At 39.7% G+C, this 20,251-nt stretch overlaps 1 protein-coding gene across 1 annotated transcript; it reads left to right on the forward strand.

Moving 5' to 3' along the window:
• The first annotated feature begins 6,156 nt into the window (after nt 1–6,156).
• LOC139299281 (chitin synthase chs-1-like) lies at nt 6,157–18,468 on the forward strand. Its single transcript, XM_070922188.1, has 22 exons — nt 6,157–6,182; nt 7,270–7,405; nt 7,711–7,899; nt 8,281–9,160; nt 9,425–9,608; nt 10,189–10,284; nt 10,762–10,926; nt 11,027–11,201; nt 11,599–11,700; nt 11,825–11,966; nt 12,255–12,455; nt 12,823–12,938; nt 13,484–13,652; nt 14,134–14,313; nt 14,411–14,689; nt 15,589–15,751; nt 15,909–15,943; nt 16,059–16,123; nt 16,667–16,777; nt 16,908–17,122; nt 17,233–17,311; nt 18,388–18,468. Exons 1-22 carry the CDS (start codon nt 6,157–6,159, stop codon nt 18,466–18,468), a joined length of 3,789 nt encoding a protein of 1,262 aa, XP_070778289.1.
• Nucleotides 18,469–20,251: the final 1,783 nt, after the last annotated feature.

A 20,251-nucleotide genomic window follows, 5' to 3' on the forward strand; every position in this document is an offset into this window, starting at 1 on the left:
GTCAGAGAAATCATCGCTTGAATCCTGAAGATCAGGAAAGTCTTAAATCAGTGATGAATTGATAAGTGATGAATTGATAAACTTCGTTTTGTACTACATGATCAGGACAGCACACAGTGTAATATTTTCTACTGTGGCATCACTGCTGTCCTCATCAAGTATATTTATGTGTTACACTGTGTTCAAAACATCTTGGATGTTGGAGAAATGTAGAAGTTCAGCTATTACTTTTTTAAAAATGTCTTTATCTTTATTGCTCTAGATATAATACGATTTTTGCCATGAATAAGGCCGCAGACAGCCATAGAATGAAAAGAAAAGAACTTTTATATATTTGTTATGTATTTCCCTTATTGTCAATTGCTTGTAATTACGGTAAAAATGCCTGGATGGTGGAAAAACTCTGGAAGAAAAGAAGCTCTCCTGTTATGTGTGTCAGAGGAGGCAACGAGCACTAGCACATATCAGATCATGATCTTTGTTTATATCTATTTTTGAATGGAGAAAAAAGTTTAACTAACTAAAGTAAAGTTATGTTTTTGTGTTTATGTTATGTGTGATTTGACCTTTTTATGCAATATTAGTCTGTTAGAGGCTGTTTTATTTTGTGTTGTTATGTGTGTTTCTCAATAAAGCACTCTGTGATGAAGTTTTTAAATCACCAGCCTCTTTGCTGTGTTTAATAAGATCATCTCGACACCCTCTAATTGTAACTTAACACGAATTCCTCTGGCTGTCTAACTTGTAAGACCAGAATAAGTGTGGACAGGCATCATGCACCTACTATTGTCCAGCCACCTCAGGTCGATAATTATCTTTAATCACTCTCAATAAGCCCCCAGCAAAGGACAAACACCTACCAGTACAGGTGGAGCTCCTGTGCTGTATGACAATAGAGTTGTAGTCATAATTCAGAACACACATGACTTATAATTAAAATATATTTACTTTCGGCACACACGCACACACACACACACACACACACACACACACACACACACGCATCTGTACTTGTCTGAACATGTTTGGCCCTGACTGATGACTGATGACTGATGTGAACTCTGAAATAGTCATAAAATATGTGATAAAAATAAGGGCATGTAATGAAAAACAAAAATGTCATTTGAACGTCAAACATTTATTATCTATACGATAGAAAAACATATGCATGTTAAAAGCCTTGGGTATTTTTGACTCCTGGATTGGATCCTGATTCATGTTCTTCAGTTTGGGTCCCTGCTGATTAAAAACGATGTCGCTGCACGGCGAGCCTTCAGCAGGCCTAACTGACTCTCTAATATCAATTTAAAGGACTACTGCAACGATTTGGAGTTTGGATTTTGTGGGCGTCAGGGATGTAACATTATTAATGTTAAAGTTCAGTTTTGTTTGACTGAATTTTACTTTCTTATGCACTTGTTCTTTTGACATGTTTGCAGAAGCATGCAGTCTCCTGCAACATTGATGGCTGAGGTTGGTTCAGCTCAACGGCTCAAACAGAACAGTGTAACACACAGCGTTGAAACAGTTTTATTGGTTGCAATGTACACTGTGTGACGATGTCCTCTTTGATTGGATTAAAATGTAAATATTCTTCCCGTTGGCCTGCTTTATTTCATCTAATGTCTCGGAGTGGAAGGAGATGATTGAAATGTCTTTTTTATAAGTTAAGTGTTTCAAAATAAGGGCATTTGCGGCTCAGTGTGCTTCACGGCTGCCAGGACAGCTTCCCATCAGACTATTCTTGTCACTGTTTCTCTCATTAGCCTATTTCTTTATTGGCATGCGTTGTGTTGGCAGTGACGAGGTAATAACAGGACAACTGTGATGTGTGAAAAATAGCAACGATATAAAACCCTCAGTGCCGTAATGAACAGCCATGCTACCGGCTCTGTGAGGCTGTACTTCACGTCATATGTGACGGATGGTAGTGGTGGGAAAGATTGTCATGTTCCCATCATCGAGACAGTTGTATGATTACAGAGTCGGCGTTGTGAGGAATAAAATACTGTCTAATCATATTGAACGACGGTCTTTGGTGGATGAGAGGCGTCCATATTTGTTTTGTTTTCTGGCACTTCCTTATTATTTAGTACAGAGTCGGAGCTGTTCCCCAGTCAGAATTACACCTTGGAAGTTTACGTGAACCTTATTTACAAGACTCCAATACGAGCAAACCAGAGTTAAAGAGAGCGAATATTGGACTTGCATTCTTCAGGTGGCCAGAAACACGACTCCAAATAATGTTCCTCCATGTTTTCTCAATGTGTAAATAAACCACTGTTTGGTAACATGTCATATGTCAACTTTATATGTCAGTGTTGTGTTTACAGCTTGTTGCATTTCCTCCAAGCAGCCAAAACAAATCAGTGAGTGCAGGATTAAATGGGGACAGAAAAAGGGACTAATGGTTCGATGGTCCTGGGCCTTTCCTAGCCCCATTACATAGTTTTAAGTGACGTCCGTAAAGCAGGAACAATAAACACACCCTGGAGAAATGATTGGGTGGTTAAGACACAAAGGTGAGGCCAGTGCAAATCCTAATGATCCTAATCCTAATATAAAACTATAAAGTTATACAGCAGTTTCTTCTGGGCTAACCTGGTCTTGTATTTAGTGCTAAGAGCTTCTTGAATTACTCAGGAGTCATGCCTATGATGTGTATTATTTGATACTAATAAAGAATATTATGTAAAAAGTCAGTATCAGCGGAGTTTCCTTCCATCATCGGATCATCGCCTACATCTGGGGAATGAAGAAGAAATTGACAACACCAACATTTTTTGGATGACGCTTAGTGAAGCAATCAGAAGATCTTCTTTGCCTCAGGGTGTGTCATTAATACCAGATGCTGTATGCAAAGCAGCTGACAAAAGCAGTACAAATGTGAACATGCAGAACAAGACAAAAAAACTGAATGTATGTGCATTTAAAACACATTCACTGGCTCCATCACATACTGTAATAATCACCTGTATACATGTTCCCTCTGAGCCACGCGGACTGATAATTAGGTTAGGTTGTGCATGTAGCAGTCATAGTTCATTTAAGAAGAAGCGTTTTATGAGGGGATGGGATGTTGCAGAGGCACAAGCTGAAATGACAGTGACACCTTAATTAAGGGATGTGTATCTAAGGCCACGACAACACCTAAAGTTCAACGATGCCGCTCACACGAAAGGCTTCAGATCTCTTTAGGCAGCTAAAGTATCTTCTGAAGATATATAATAGATCACAACATCTCAGTTTGTCCGTAGCTTACCTGGAGCGGCTAACAAGCTTTGTGCGGTTGGTAAATTACTTTGTGATGCATAAAATCATTGGATCATTAACAGAAAAACACTTCCTGTCTAAAGCATGTGAGGAAGAAGTGCTAATGCATGTTACGTTAGCATTAATCTTAAAGTAGCTGCAGGGGATTACTATCTTTCAGGCTTTACTCAAATCAAACAAAGTCACCAACAATATATCGAAGTTCATCAAATGGAAGATAAATTGGCGGTTTATGTGAGGTGAGTATGTACGCATGTGAAAATGTATTCTATCTTCGTCCAACGCTCCATAAACAGACTAGACAGACAGCTAATGAAGTATGTATACATATACCGGAGCTGAATAACTGAACTTAGACATGGACACACATTTGCATTCAAGCTCACACAGTTGCATGCCACTAGAGAGCAGCAGCAGCACATAAGAGAAACAATAACTTGTTGCAAGGCACTGTTTCACATTACAACCACATGATGACTGACATGTCCACTCATGCGCATTGGTGTCCTATAAAACCTGACAAGATGTTTCTACTTTCTACTACAGAAACACACTTTAAGCCTATAAAGGTTTCCGAGTGTTGTCACGACCAATCAAAATCTTGTAATTGCACAGACACCGTGTGCCGTTATAAACAGCGGGACATCAGTTTCAACCAATCAGAAGTGCTGAGTTACTTAATCTCTATAAAAAAGATATCTGCATATGAGTCCGTTTGTAGTCCCAGCGGTCATGTTCGGCTTTAGTTGCATGCAGGTAAACAGTCAGTGTGGAGAGCAAAAGAGGACACAAGAAAACAAAATGTACGACATATTGTATTTATAATCCTGGCTTGTTCCCTGATGCCATCATTTGACTGACCTGAATCTGTCTGTGCAGTCAGAACATCCGTAGTATTATGACACAGTACAATCAAAGACAATAGATCCTCGGTGTAAAGATTACGTGGAATGTTCTGAATGTTTGCCAATAGCAGCTGATTTCAGAGATTAAGAAAAGCGATGATTAGAGGGTTAAGTATCTGACATTATATATGTCACGGAGGTATTTTGAGGTGACTCATTAACAGCTCAACTTAAACAAAACTCACAACTCCGCATCCCTCTGTGTCAAACTAGCCAAACAAGGCGACACAAATCAGTTTACGTACATTGAATACGATGTACAGACTGCCAACAATACTTTTTCTGAAAATGAGTTTGGTGTTTTGGTGTTTTACAGTTCACAGACACACAACCAAAATGTTTTCTGAAAACCTAAATCTCAAAATGAAAGGATGAGCCGGGTGATATTCTGTTTCTTATCGCGAACAAATCGCATGAAATGAAACCAATAATGAATATATTCTACTGACAATTATTGTCTGTGTATGAAAAGCCTGATATATAATATATATATATATTAATATAATAATAACGAATACACTCCCTCCTTAAAAACACTGTGCATTCGATCTGCTTAAAAGTTATGTGTCTTCAACCTGAAGTACAGGTCTCTCTGCAGTCCAACGTGTTTCATTCATTCATTTGGGTGTGGTCCCATTTTCACGCCGCTTGGTATTTATTGGAAGAGATACTGTACGATTGGTTGCTAAGGCACTTAGTTTTGGAGCCTCGATCAGCCAAAGTTTCTCCACTGTTGATGTATTGAAGCGTGTGAACAGGCTACAGTGGAATAACTGATAAGTGTGAGACAATAAACTGTACTTTGGATAATGACTTGATATCTAGTTTGTCTCGTTCCTCCTTCAACCATCGTGACCTACAGGTGTCCCAGAAGCCAGAGGTTAACTGGAAATGTACTTAACTGTTGATATTTGAGGGAATTGCACAATTCTTGCATTATGAGCCAATGTTGTGGCCCCGCCTTTTTGAGGGGCCCGGTGACAGAATCTAGTTTTACAGTAAGATAATTATTATTCGTTCTGTGGTCACATGGTGCATATGTCTAGATAAATACTGTATGGCTTTAATCAAATTGCCATAAACTAAACCTGAGGCCAGGTAGTGTTAATACGGCACATGAGAGCTGGTGCTGGTGTGTAACTCAGAAAACTATATATATACTATATAGTTTTTTTTTCTGTGTACAAATAAAGTATAAAAAAGACTCACAATTCATATTTTCACCCTTGGAATTTGACATTTATCTAGTGAAATATTCTCCTTTTTTTTTTTTTAAAGAGTAACTGCGCGAGCACAAGATGTATTTTACAGTGCATAATACACATTTGTGACGAGGGCATCGTTTCTCAAATATTTTCTGCTTAATGCTTTGTGACAATAACCATATGTGTAAAAAATACTGTGAATGGAAATAAAAGACATGAATTGTAAGCAGACACACTAAACTTTTTTTAGAAGGAGAATGAAAGTACAAATACGTAAATAACATTCATCCATTTGACCGAATATGAATATTTTTCTATTATTTTTTCCTGATTTAATGGAACTTGATCCATAATTGCTGATGAGTTGCAGTTTTTTAAAGACTGTAACGTTTCAGTTTCAGTTTCAGCCTCTGAATAATACAGTGAGGAGTTTGAATCAGCTGGTGAAAACCAAAAGCATGCTTATTGTCTTATTTCTTCGTTAACCCTTTGAGGCCAGAGTGTTCATGATATCAGCAGTTTTATATTGAAAAAACCCCCAATATTTTACAACAACAATGAAAATGTTAAATTAGATTTGGGAGGAAATGACTTATAAAGGCATGTGATCCAGTCTCTCAGGTCTTTTCACAGAGTTTGGGTGTTGCCTTTTAAAGACGGGTTTAACGTAGTTGGGATTCTGCTGATGACGATGACATCTGGACGAAACGCATCATGTTAAGTAGTTTGTTATCTGCAGAGCTGCAGTCAAGGTGAACACATTAGGCAGAAACATGGATGAAGACAGGAGCTTGCCCAAGTGAGTAGACGTGTTCTTAAAATGCATAAACTTTTTTCATCTATTATTACTAATATGTATTATTTATTAGTTGATATTTAAAGGAGGAATCAATTACAAGAGGCGTTAAGTAAAAGTACTACAGTATGACTTTTAGTGATTAGCAGTTTAACCTCCTTGGTTACCAACATTTTACCTCTTCAGGTAGAAAACAAGAAAATATTTCATTATTTTTCAGTAAGTGGATTAAGTCAAAAATGGGTAAATACATCTATGTTCATAAACTACCTTAAAATAATATATTTTTTATTTATATTTATTATTCAAAGTTATTATTTAGTAGTTTGGTCTTTTAGAGTGCACAAATCAATTAAATAAATTATGGGACATTTATAAAAAATTTTTTTTTACAAGATATATAAAGAGTGGACAAAAAATAATGAAAACCTGTACACGTCTATGTGATCCAGTCCAGCAAGTCTGCCTTTGTGATGCCAATAAAGTTCAGTTTTTGTTGACCATGAAGTCATTTTTGAGGCTTTGGTTTGTGGTTTTGTTGTATTGGATTGTAAATTCTATTGTGACCTCATCCTGTCCATCATCATCATCATCATCATTCATATTCACATTCATGTTTAAACTTCATTACAGGAGCAAGTGTAGTTTTAGATATCCTTTAAGTACTGCATCAAATAAAGTAAATGAAAAGAGCAAAAAAGAAATTAAAAATTAAAACATTATCAAGATATACATATATATAAAATATATTTCCATCTCTCTCTCTCTCTCTCTATATATATATATATATATATTTATCATATTTACACAACATTTTGGACATTTTATAGATTTGTTTAAACATTTCTTTGTCCATTTTCTTAATTTCTTTAGTAATTTCCTAAATGATCTAACCACACCTATCTGAGGAGATCTCGGTCTTTCACTTTCTAATGTATCTAATAACCAATCCTGCTTCCTACCGTTCTGCTCACCCAACAAACTCTCCCCCTCCCTCCTGCCTTCTTACCTTTCGTTCATTACTTCCTACCAATATCAGCTTCTACCTGCAGCCACCTCAGAGTTTGACATGTTTGCTGTCTTTAACCAGGAGGCTGTGGGATTCCTGCCGAGAGGTCCCCATCATTGAAGATGAACAGACGCCGTGGAAGATGATCAAACTACTAAAGACCATTTCCCTCAGTGTAGTCGCTGTGATTGTGTTCGGATTGGCTCTATGTAGCAAGGTTTGTTCTATATAAATAAATAAATATAAATATATACATAGTTTGTTTCAGTTAGAAAAATTAAATCAACCATTGGTCTTGCATGGGGATTATAACTTCAATTAAATCTAGGTTTTTAGTGGGACAGCTTTGATATATTTTGGGAAACCTGGGAAACTGTTTTACAGGGCAGTAGTGTAGTAGTGGTAAAAATTAACATTTAAAATAAAAGTTATTTCGTCTCCAATTTTGATTCTCTGTGTTTTCCTTTCTCATTCTCATTCTTATATCTTTCTGTCCTGCCGCGACTTTGTTCTCTGTTCCAGACGTCCTTCCTCCTCCTCATCACCTTGTCCAACGAAGGCACCAAGACCCTCCCAGATGAGCAGAAACCCGTCGCCCTGCTGTGCATCGGCTGCTCTCTCATCGCCTCCAGTGTGCTGCTCATACAAAAGAGCATCTGGAAGGCGTGTTACAAATCCTCAAAGCTGCCGGCTAAAAAGACTGTAGCATTGGTGAGTTACAGTTTACATATATCACATGTGTTTCCTGGTAGAAAACTGCAACGTGGTGAATCTTTCAATAAATTGAGTGATAAAAACCAAAAGACTCCAGTTTCTCTAAGTGAAAAACAGTCATGAGGTTTTCTCCTTCCTTTGGGTCTTATTTGATATTATTTCTAATATTGAAATTTGATGTTTTCAATATAATGTTGCAAACCAGGACAGTCCAAATACTGCCTGCCTTTATGTTTATGTCTGCCTTTAACAGTTTTAATGTAAAGCTGAAATGATGCGTAAACAAAAAATGTGCACCTAGAAACTCTAATAAGAGTGAATGACGAAAAATGTTTTCTTCAATGTAAATTCTTCAATTTTCTTCTGCTTCTTCTTCAGGTTCTGTTCTTTGAGTTCATAGTGGCTCTGGGTGCAGCGATTCTCACGATCGTGGCAATGCCACACCTGGACATCGTGACCAACGTGACGATACTGAACGGCGTTGCCGTCTTCTCTGCACTCCTACAAGTGATCACTCAGTGCACTGCCAAAGAAAGGAACCGCTTCCTGGTGCCGTCCATCACCGCCTTCATCCTCATTTTGCTCGGTTACATCCTGTTCCTCGTCTTATACATCACGAAAGACCCTTCTGATATCAAAATGATCACTTGGGTGGGTCTGGCTGTTGGTGGCTCCTTCTTGGTGTCTTTCAACTGGTGGGAGAGCTACTTGAGACTGATCAGTGAGAACAGCAGCTCCGTCTTCCTCAAGAACCTGTGCAGAGATGTGAGAAAGTGCCAGAATGTGCTGCACATCCTCTCCAGCCTGCTCAGGATCGCGGTGACCGCCTGTGTGCTCGGAGCCTACGTCCCTCTGGCCAAGATGGACTGGGACATAGTGACCTCCATCCCGAGGCGTGAGACAAAAATTATAGCCATCATCATTGGGGTCCAGCTGGTCTCCTCTGCACTCTGCCACTGGTTTTCATTGGTAGCCTGCAAGATGCACGCCCTGCGACGATGCTTCATCCTGCCTTTGTACCTGGCCTCTCTGGCTGTCATGGTTCTGCTCATCGTCCCCGTTATCGTTTACTATCAGGACTACAGAACAAGTCTGAACGGGACCGCAAGCATCAACTTCACAGGCTACTGCAGTGAAGTTGTAGACGGAAGAAACCACAGCTTGAGCGGCGGCGTGTTCCCACATCTGGTTTTGGATGTTACACACACTCTGTGCTTCCTGGACATGTCCAAGATAACTGACGTTGGCATACTGACAGGTAATAAACTGGCGCTACAGTGTGACACCACACATCAAGAGATAATCAGGAACATGTTTGAACCTTAAACATTTCCCCCTTCAGAAATGGTCTTTTGGTGATCTAACTTGCAGGATGTCCAATAAACTGTGGTAGCAGATTAATTCTTTGCGAGCACTGTTGGTCACCATCTTTATGTAAAGCGTTCACCCATTCTGTTGTGGTGAGGCATCATGGGAAATGTATGGAATAACTAAGTCATTCCTTTCATTCGTCTTCGTTCAGGTTCAGCAGTGTCCTGGTGGCTGGGCCTTGTGTTGGCCACTCTCCACCTCTGGCACCTCAATCTGTTTCGCATCCAGAGGACTCAGGACCTCTTCGTCAGGAGGCTGTATGAGGGAGGATTTTTAGAGCAGTCACTGCTTCTTAACACTCGATTTGACATCCAGACGTCTGACAGGCTGAAGAAGTAAGTGTGGGTGTTGTGTGTGTGTGTGTTGGGAAGATCAGCAATACCCTACAAAGTGAGGTTCAAGTTTGGACTTCTTAAAGTGGTTATGGCGCAATTAGTTTAGGTTTTTGGTTTTGGTTAGTTTAAGACTGGGGTTAGACTGGGGTAAGGTTGAGTTGTTTGTCATTGTTTCCAAACCTTCTTTTTTCTTCCATGACACTTTATATACGAACTTACATAAATAAAAAGTTCAAAAAATCCAAAGTTTACAAACACAGTCTCACTCACACAATATGGGGCTTCAAAAATAAATTCCATGACGCTTAGTGTTCAACCAAACGACTTCAAAATGACACAATGGATCTTAAAACCTCTCAGGTATCACCATGTCTAACTATCATTGTATGAATAGGCCGAAACGTCCCTATTTTAACTAAATTAAAATAGATTGAGATAAGTGTGAAGGTTAAGATTATCTTTGTACTGTAGTGCAGAGGTTTATGGCAGTTTGAGGTCAGGATTAAGCCTCTGAGATGCATAATGTCAGTTTTACAATGTAAAACCCATTTCTCAAAAATGCAAATCTTGTCATTTCCAGATGCAGACCACAAGAACCGGTGAAAGTGTTCCTTTGCGCGACCATGTGGCATGAAACCTACAACGAGATGTTGAAGATAATTATTTCAATATTTCGGTAAGTCTCACACAGGTTGCCTATGAGTGCCCTCAGAAACATTAACTTCCTAATTTAAATTTTTAGGGAGTAGTTTAGTTGTTGTCACATTGATGTGCATTTAGGTCGGTCATGGTTTTGATCACTGTGGTCACCTGTAGACCGAAAACTGTAGCAGAAGTATATATTTAGTTTTGTGCTCAAGGGAAATTAAGGGTGTTTGCTGTCTTGGGAGTTTAAAACTTGATGTCCAGGTGCACAAATCACGGCTGTCATCTTGGATTGTACAATTCGGTTTCATCACTTCAGTTCTCTTCAAAATCCTGAACATTCATGGAAAACATGTGCAGTCTTGGGGGATTTTAGCAAAATAAAACATCTCTATCGCAATGTAACAACCTCCAATTTCATCATGGTCGAATTCCCATTTGATTTTTTTTTTTCAGCTTCAATTTAGCATCATCACAGTAGCTTTGTGTGATTCTTGTAACTCCCCAGACTGGACAAGTACAGGCCGAGGAAGGAAGAACAAGAAAAAAGCGATGTGACTTTCGAGGGCCATATCTACTTCGACGACGCCTTCAGAGATGTTCCCGGTAGTCGTGGGCGCCATGTCAATGAATATGCAGAGATGCTTGTGGAAATTCTCAGAGAAGTTTACAGGTAAAAACTCCAGTTTGATTTATAGAAAAGTCAAGGAATGAGACATCACATTTATATCACTTTCACAGAAGCTGAAATATCTTTCATCCTCTGTCCCCAGTATCTTCGTAAACATGGATAAAGGCCTCTTTAAAAAGCAGCAGCAGGTCCCTGATCAGAAGATTGTGAGGACGCCGTACGGAGGACGTGTGGTGGTCACCATGCCTCATGGAAACAGTCTGATCGTTCACTTCAAAGACAAGCAACTCATCCGCCACAAGAAGCGGTGGTCTCAGGTGGGGAACATTATGCGATTGAGTTTGAGTTACTATCCAGTTTAAAATGTCAATTAGTGCTTAAACATGTACGGTCGTTGCCTGAGTTGTGATTTCTTTCAAATGTTGAATTGGATGATTTCTTTGTGGAGCAAAAGTTGACACCTAAAGTTCGCTTTTTTCAAGAACATTTAATTGCTTCTGATAGTATTTCTTGGGGAACATCTTTGGGTCTTTACTTGAAAATGAATACTGCATTTTCCACCTTTGCTGCGAGTAGTGCGATAATTTGATTTCAAATATTCCATCCATCCATATTGAACATAAACCTGTTTTTTTTAAATCAAAATTTACAATATATTCATGTAGTTTTTAAGAGATAGGGTGTGTTTGCTGAATAGTATTTTGTATTTTCCAGATCATGTACTTGTACTATCTCCTGGGCTGGAAAGTTGCGACCAAGTATTTCAAAAGGTGGGAGAAAGGAGGAGACGAGGCTGAGCTGAAAAGAGAGTTTGAGGTGAGATGAGAGAAAACACATGAACCAGTGCACACATAGACACAAACATACAATCATACTGTATATATTTCTATATGAAAAGTAGTCACATGTAAAACAGAGCAAACTGTGCCTGTTCTTCCAGAAAGAGAAGCACAACACCTACCTCCTGGCTTTGGATGGGGACACAGACTTCCAGCCGGCTGCTGTGATGCTGCTCATCGATCGTCTGAAAATGTACCCGCTTGTCGGGGCAGCGTGCGGCAGGATTCACCCCACTGGATCAGGTTGGTGATCGATCAATAAAGACAAGTCAGAAGCAACAACTACTGGGATCCCAGCATCCAATTGTACAGTCCATTTTAAATCAACCTAAGTTAATTCATGCATTACAATACCAGGCCTCGCTGCGTATGGAGAGTCTTGGCTTTAATCCTCCATTCACTTCAGACAAGTGTACTTTTTGTGGCCAGTTGCCCCACAGCTCAAGACGATCAACACATTGCAAATCAAAGAAACTCTCCCAGACAAATACACACAGTTTCTGTAGTAACAGTCCTGTATTTCCCTGGCAGGTCCCATGGTGTGGTACCAGAAGTTTGAATACGCAGTGGGCCACTGGCTGCACAAGACAGCAGAACATGTGTTCGGCTGCGTGCTGTGCAGCCCCGGCTGCTTCAGTCTGTTCAGAGCAGCGGCGCTGATGGACGACAATGTGATGAAAAAATACACCGTCAAGCCCTCAAAGGCTCTACACCACATCCAGTATGACCAAGGTAAGAGAAAAACCAGGAGCAGAACAGAAATGAAGCATGTTTAAGTGAATTGTATATAATTGTACTGTTGCTGTATTTTCACTGCCAGAGGGTGTGTTACTTAATGTCAGGTGTTTTCTTGCATACCAGCTGAAATCCTCTAAGTGTTAATTAACTCTCAGCAGTGTCTATAGCTCAAACCAAGCTGCTTGTAAGTGCAAGACGTTTCATAAGAAAGTCAGTCGCTAAGCACAAATATTTATGCTAAATATTTAGCACCTCCTGCCTGCTGTTCTTTCCGCAGATCAATGAAGACCAATTGACTGCAGTTGCTAAATGTCACTTTCTCTTGATTTGTGTCTGACAATCTCTATGATCGTCCCTGCAGGTGAAGACCGCTGGCTGTGTACTCTGCTGCTGAAGCAGGGATGGAGAGTGGAGTACAACGCAGCCTCTGACGCCTACACCAATGCCCCGGAGGAGTTTAAAGAGTTTTACAACCAGGTGAGCCATTCAAAGCCTTTTGTAATTCAGATGTATTCAGCAGGGTGCTGTGCTAACTCTGGGCCTGCTGCTGTAGAGGCAGAGAACACTGATCTGCGCGTGTTGCCTACGGGTGACAAATACAGCGACATTGTCCTTGCAGCACTTTTTGGACCAGATACAAACTTGTTGAGTGCCGTGCCAAAGAACAGACTCATGATCATTAAAGATAATTACCAGGCATGTGTCAATATGAAAAAGTACAATTATCTAAGCCAAAACTATTCTGGCACTCTGACAATGATGGCATTGTGAAATAAGATGTAGAAGCTTAATCATTACTTTAAAAATATCTTCCTATATAACTTACCTCATTAAATGACGTTGCTTAAATGACTAAGAAAACCACAATGGAGCTTTGTCTCGACCAACAAAACACTGGATTACTGAACACGCTGGTTCTTCAGCTGAAAGTATGGCGAGCCACAGAAATACTACATCATCATCGTCTAATATTTGAACATTTTACCATGTGATTCATGATAATGTTTACTTTCCATGTTCAGCGTCGTCGATGGGGACCGTCCACCATGGCCAACATTGTGGACTTACTGGGCTCTAGCACCTTGGTTTCCAAGAGGAACCCGTCCTTGTCCAAACCCTACATGCTCTACCAGCTCTTCAGCTTGGCCTCGTCCATACTGGCACCTTCCACCGTCGTCATTATGATTGCAGGTCAGGCTTGTTTTTGAGGTTAATGTTATTTTACTGCCAAATAAAAAAAGCTTAGCAGGAAATGAAGATTTTACGGTTTTACTTTAAGCATTAGAGCCGATTTGTGGATCGTGCAATTCTTAATTTTATGCAAAAGTATTTGTTTTCATGTATATTACTTCTACAACAGGTGCTTGTTACTAGACAGCAATATCCACCAGTGCCCACTGAGCATGCAGTTAAAACAATATATCTACAGATTATCCTGTTGAAAAGTTTATTTGGTTATAAAACAAAGTTAAAATCAATTCATTATTAGATGGTGGAAGACATTTTGATGGATTTCATGGATTACTCAATTTCCAGTACCATGTAATTTGTTGCTCAGGTGATAAAAGGTTTATTGCTAATGAATGGGTGTGGTTTATTACATTAGGTCATGGTGACATAACTATGTGTTTTGAAAACCAGTTCTTTTGTTTGCGTCCTGTCTACCATTCAGGTAGCTTGACTGTGTTGCTTGACATCCACCCCAACGCTGCTCTGGTCATGGCCGTGATACCTCCTGTTATCTTCCTCGGTATCAGCTTCAAGCTCAAGTCAGACACTCAGATTCATGTAGCAGGGATCATGAGCATCCTGTACGCCTTCCTCATGATGATAGCAGCACTTACCATAATAGGTATGTTAGACACAAACTCGACAGTCAACAAAGCCTGTTAATACGAAAAGACTTCTGGCTTCTAAGTGTCATTTTCCATCTGTTTATCTTCCATCAGGCAACATGGTGAAGGACAAAACCATCCTGAGTCCCAGCAGCCTCTTCATCATCGCCCTCGCCTGCTTTTACATCATTACTGCACTCATGCATCCTCAGGAGGTTGGCCTGGTGTGCTTCGGCTTGCTTTACATCGTCTGCATCCCCAGCGCCTACCTGCTGCTGGCCATTTACTCCATGGTCAACCTGAACAACGTGTCCTGGGGCACCAGAGAGACAGCGCCTGCTGCCGGAGCTGCCAAACCTGCAGCCGGCCCCCCACAAACCCCAGCCCAGAAAGGTAGATACTAGTCGAAACTAAAGCTAGAATAGAATATTGTACATGTGTACTTGAAGAACGATAATAACTCCTAATATTTGTTGTTTTACAGCCAGTTATTTACACATTTCACATGCTGAGTCACACTGGACCAGTTATTGAGTAATCCAGCAACCTTCTGTGATATAATTAATCGTGTCATTAACAAATTCACTCACCCTGTAGTGAAAACATCAAAATAGTGTCAACTGTTCTTAAAACTACTTAAGGCGCTGGGGATTGCTAGCCTGGTATCAAAAGACCAATTCACAAATGCAAACGAGTCTGGAGCCTCTCAGTTCATTTGCGATTTCCAGGGGGGGGTTATCAACGGGCGCAGAACAAAATGCGCTTCAGCCAATCAGAGCAACGAAACATGTGATGTAGCGGCGGGCTTCTGGGCTAGGTAGCTAGTTCCAACATCCAATTCATGTGGCTTCTAGTTCAACATAATGTACGTAACGTGAGCTACCGTCCAGTTCGTTTAATACTGACGTGATAGATTCAGAACGTTCCACATCAGCGGCAGCCATCGTTGTTTATGAAAATGCCTCAGTGGCGCTTACGGCGGTTGTGATTGTCTGAACGGGAGGGGGGCCAGACGCACCTGCCAGAGCAAATAAAACATGAGCTCGCAGATTTGTTTGGCTCCCAGGCTAGGGGATTGAGAGTTTCCAAAACAACAAAAATTACATTTGTGAAATGACATGGTTTTTACATGGTTTTCAGTATAAAGGGTCTTCACTTAGGCTGCTCTGCTTGATGCAAACATAGGACCCTTTCCCATTTCCTCATTTAAACTACTAACACTATTAATCAGTTACACGATGCTGCTATATTTGAGATTTGAGTTGAGCTGAAACTGATCGTTCTCCTTGCAGCCAAAAGCGCATTCGTATGGTTCTTCACGAGGGCCAAATGCTGTAGAAAACTCTGTCAGAGAGGCAGTGCAGAAGAGCTCATCGTCGCAGAGGCCGCAGAGCCTGAACCTCAACCCCAAAACACCATCGTGGACGATGTGAGGCTGCCTGAGGAGGAGCGAAGGTAAGATCTGATCAAATGTAATGTTGGCCATATTATCAGTAAGTGGAGAAACTCCTGAAACCCATAATGTATACTGAGTTGTCAACCATGCAGTATGAAGTGTTAGATGGTTCAGTTGGTGGACACATTGATTGAGTCATTTTTTATGTTGTTTCAGGCAAGAGGAGCCTGTTCTCACCTGCCCTAACCAGTGTAAGTTCTAATATGAGGGACTTTAGCAAAACTTAGCTTAAAATCGGTTGCAAAAATTGATGATAGACATACTTTCATGTTGAGTAATATTTTCCTGTCTTGCTCTTTTCTTCAGGTTGGGTCACACAGCTGCAGAGTTTGTCTGATGACATGCGGCTGCAGGAGGATAAACTCAACCAGGTGCAAATTTCTCATTTTATCACGAAACGTAAATGTCTCATATTTGCATCATAGCTGTCCTGTGTCTCTTTATTACCGCTGCTAAAGATTACGTGTGATCGCCTCTGTCCGTCCCTGATTCTGTCTCTTTGATTGGGATGAAAATGTGTCGTAACGGCCATATTGGCAAGACATTCGCTGCACTTTTAAAGTTGAAATGTGTTTAAATTATGTGACTCTGTGATTATCTGGGTCAGAGATATCAGTTTTTAATCTTGTGATGTTTAATCCAGCTCTGCAAACAGCCCCAACACTAAATAATCCAAAAAATAATGGAAAAAAGTGGAAAGTCATGATGATATTTGTGCAGTTAGTGTCAGCATGGAAAGATTTTAATAGTGAAAAAAATCCATCAAACTGCTTCATAATTGCGGATTTTGGCATGCACCTTTAAGTCAACCATATAAACGATATGTTTTTCCAACCCTACTCCAACTTTTAAGCAGCATGATATATACATGAAGCATAACACTTTATTGAGAGAGTTTCTGTATTTCTCTGCAGGAAGAGGAGCAGTTCTTCAGAGATCTGACAACCAAATACCTGGAGCCTCTGCCTGAGAACAAAAAGAAGCAGAAGGAAATGGCTGATCAACTCAAGGAGTTGAGAAACAAGGTAACTATGTGTCACAGTGGTGAATTAAACAAAATAAATGTTTGTGAAACCCTACAATGATGCTGTTATCAAATGAATGACAACGTAAAATTGTAATGAAATGAATATTCTTTTCTCTTCCCCTGTGCAGATTACCTTCGTCTACTTCATTTGCAACGCCTTCTGGCTCATAGCGACCTTCACTCTCCAGCTCTCAGAGACGTCCATCTTCATCCAGGTGCCAAAGGTCGACATCAACCTGCAGTCCACTGGAGAGTACATGTACATCGACCCTCTGGGCTTCATGTTCATCCTGTCCTTCGCCCTGCTGGTGGTCATCCAGTTCATAGCCATGCTGTATCACAGGTACCCAATCACCTGTCGTATCAAATCAAAGACGACAAAGATGTTCCGGATGCAGATAGATCAGTTACTCCTTGTTCATTTTTACCTGCTTGTTCTGTGTTTTTTTTTAGAATATGCACCCTGATCCATTTTGTGGCCTTTCTGGATACAGAGTTCAAGTCTGAAAAACAAAAACAGCCACAGCAACAGGTACATACTATTGTTACTACTACTACTACTACTACTACTACTACTACTACTCCTTTACTGCTGCTGCTGCTGCAGCCCCTACTGCTAATACCACTACAAGTAGTATTACTGTACTACTGCTACTATCACTGCTGATGTGCTACTACTAGTGCTGCTCGCTGCTACTATTGCTACTACTAGTATTTCTAGTACTACCACTATTACTAGTGCTGCTATGGCAGTATACTGCTATCATCACCGCTGTTGCTCTTGCTGGTACCACTCATTTTACTATATTAAAAAGTGGCACTTACAGTGTGTTCTGCGTCGGTTCAAACAGTGTCTCGTTTGGTTTCTTTGAATGTGGATCATAGCAGCTGTATTTTCAGACACTGTCAGATTTGGATGCTGGCTGTCTTTGGTCTTCAAAGCTCTAAATTGTCTCTAAAGTCGCTGGACTTGTCTCACTGTGCGATCTGGGACTTCCGTTTTGTATTGCTGACCAAAGATTTCACTATGTTTCTCTCTGTGTTGTTTGGTTTGGTTTACTGACAACATAATAATGTATTTATAAAGATACAGCATGTCAGACTTAGTCAGGGATATAACAATAAAGTCTTGGACTTATTTGTCCACCACCTTATATCTCGTTAACTGTAGTCCGAGAGAGCACAGAATAATAAAACTAGTACAGATTTTACAATGACAAGATGAAAAAGGGGCAAGGAGGGTCTTAATTCTCATCCCTGACTACTGCAGCTATTATTGATACTAATAAATTAAACAAATCAAATGGACATATCAGTCTGAAAGTACACTCTGTGCCTCCCATTTATTAGAAATATTTCCTTAGTGACACACTCAGTGTTCATGTGAAGTTGACATTTGCAAATTTTTGTTGTGCTTTTATTGTGGATTTATTGTGCACAGTGAGTGGGAGCAAAGCTATTTAGGAAGGGCCAATTAACTTGTCAGCTACAGAAACGCCCTTCTACGGTTATACTGGAAGAAATGCTGGCAAGTCAAGAGTGCAAGGTTATTGTTATAGGTGTGGTGGCCAAGCATTGATGTGCCCTAATTATCTGAATTCCCTGCAGGTCGAGGATGATGAAGTCGAAGACAGCGACGACCTCTTTTTCCCAAATCTGCTCAGCGCGAGTCAGGGAACTCTGGTGTGAACAAAGATGAACTGAAACACAACCAACACTTAGCACTTTGAAACAACCCCGTACTGAGAAGAAGATAACAAACTGACTGTTTGCGTGTTTGAATTGTGTGCTAACTGTGGTAACACAGTGTGTCACTGTCTCTTTATCTGAAGGATCTGAACTTTTTAATTTTACTTTAAATGTCAGGTTTCTGTTATTGTTATACGTCTGCGTTGACATTTCACTGTCAATGAACACAATATGAAGATTAAACTTTATGAAGGTCAGTAAACAATGTTAAATTTTCACTTTAATCACTTTAATCCTGATTTATTGTTATTGTGCGTCACATGGGTGCCTCTTAAACCATCCAATAGACTGTAAAGAAGGAAAATCTTAACTCTGCTCTGAACACATTTTTAGTTTTTATGTCTGAGTAACAGTGATGAAACCCTATTTTTCTATGCTGCGTGTCAAGTGTCTCACTTATCCTGTTCTAATAATAATAATAATAATCAATAATGAATGATGGTTTGATGAGGTTTTGTGAAAAGCTGGGATATTTACTGGCTGACTGTTACATTGAACTTCTCTGATCTAATATTGTCTTGAATATTTAATGCTGTGTTTTAAAGTAATTACATTACTCTTAAAATGTAACATAATATAATATAAATACTTGTTCAACAATGGAGACAGAATAAATAATGTTTAATGTGTTACTGGTGGCGAAAAAACGAACAAATCCATACATCATTTCCTAAGATTTTTCCTAGACCTACCTATGTAACTTGCAACTAATTATAGAGAAAAACACGAATGTCCTTTAGCTTTAACAAAAAGCTAAATCTAAATTTGAATAGTTGTTTGTACACAGAATTTCTGCAACATGGTATGTATAAAAAGTTATAGTTTCTTGTCCAATCAGGAACCGTCACCAAACACTGTTTTAAAAACCGGGGACGTCTTCTTGAACCGAGCCTGATATAAACTCTCCTGTGCACTTAGATCCATTGCTGAGCTTCAGTTATTGTATTTAAAATGTCAGTGTGCAGGTGAGAGCAAGAGAGTCCGTCCCTCTGACTAGTTCAAAAGACACAAAGGCGATCAACAACAATGATTGACAATGACAATGATGATTTCCATGTTTTTATTTATGTTTTTATGTGATAGTTAGGACATCTCAAAAATTCAAATGTAATTTGGTGGAACGATTTGCTTTTGGTACAGATCCTGAAATTCATCAAAGGATTTTACTGTTTCCTCATGAACAACTGCACTTATCTGAGTGAAATAAAACCACCTGGCTCATGTTTTCATGCGTATTTTGATGCCAATCCAAATGCAGTTGAACATTTTTCTCATTATTTTGTTTTAAAACCATATTTTTAGTGGATTGAGAGATCTGAGTTGCCTCTAGTTGTGTATGAGCTGTAGATTTGAGGTGTGAGTGTGTGTTCAGCGTTTCCACATATAGAAACTGTGATCTACACCTTCATACACAGGTGGCAGTGTGTGCATGTGCAGTATATAAGGAGAGAGAGTACCATAACTGTCCTTTATGTCTGTTTCAATGCACTTAAACAAACCAAAAAAAACAGAGTGATGTAGAGATGTTTCTCATGTTTAAGCTGTAAGCTACCAAAAAGGATGGCTGGTGAATTCTTGTTGCTCTCATGAAAACAAAAGCAAATAATTAAAAAGCGATTGTGGTATCGTGGTTAACTGGTCCAGTTACATGGAAGAAGGTCACATCCTCTTTTCATATTTTTCATCTGTCCGTTTATATCGCGTCACATTTCAGCTTTTCAAA

The sequence above is a fragment of the Enoplosus armatus genome, chromosome 16 (genome assembly GCF_043641665.1).
Source record: "Enoplosus armatus isolate fEnoArm2 chromosome 16, fEnoArm2.hap1, whole genome shotgun sequence".
Classification (NCBI taxonomy): Eukaryota; Metazoa; Chordata; class Actinopteri; order Centrarchiformes; family Enoplosidae; genus Enoplosus; species Enoplosus armatus.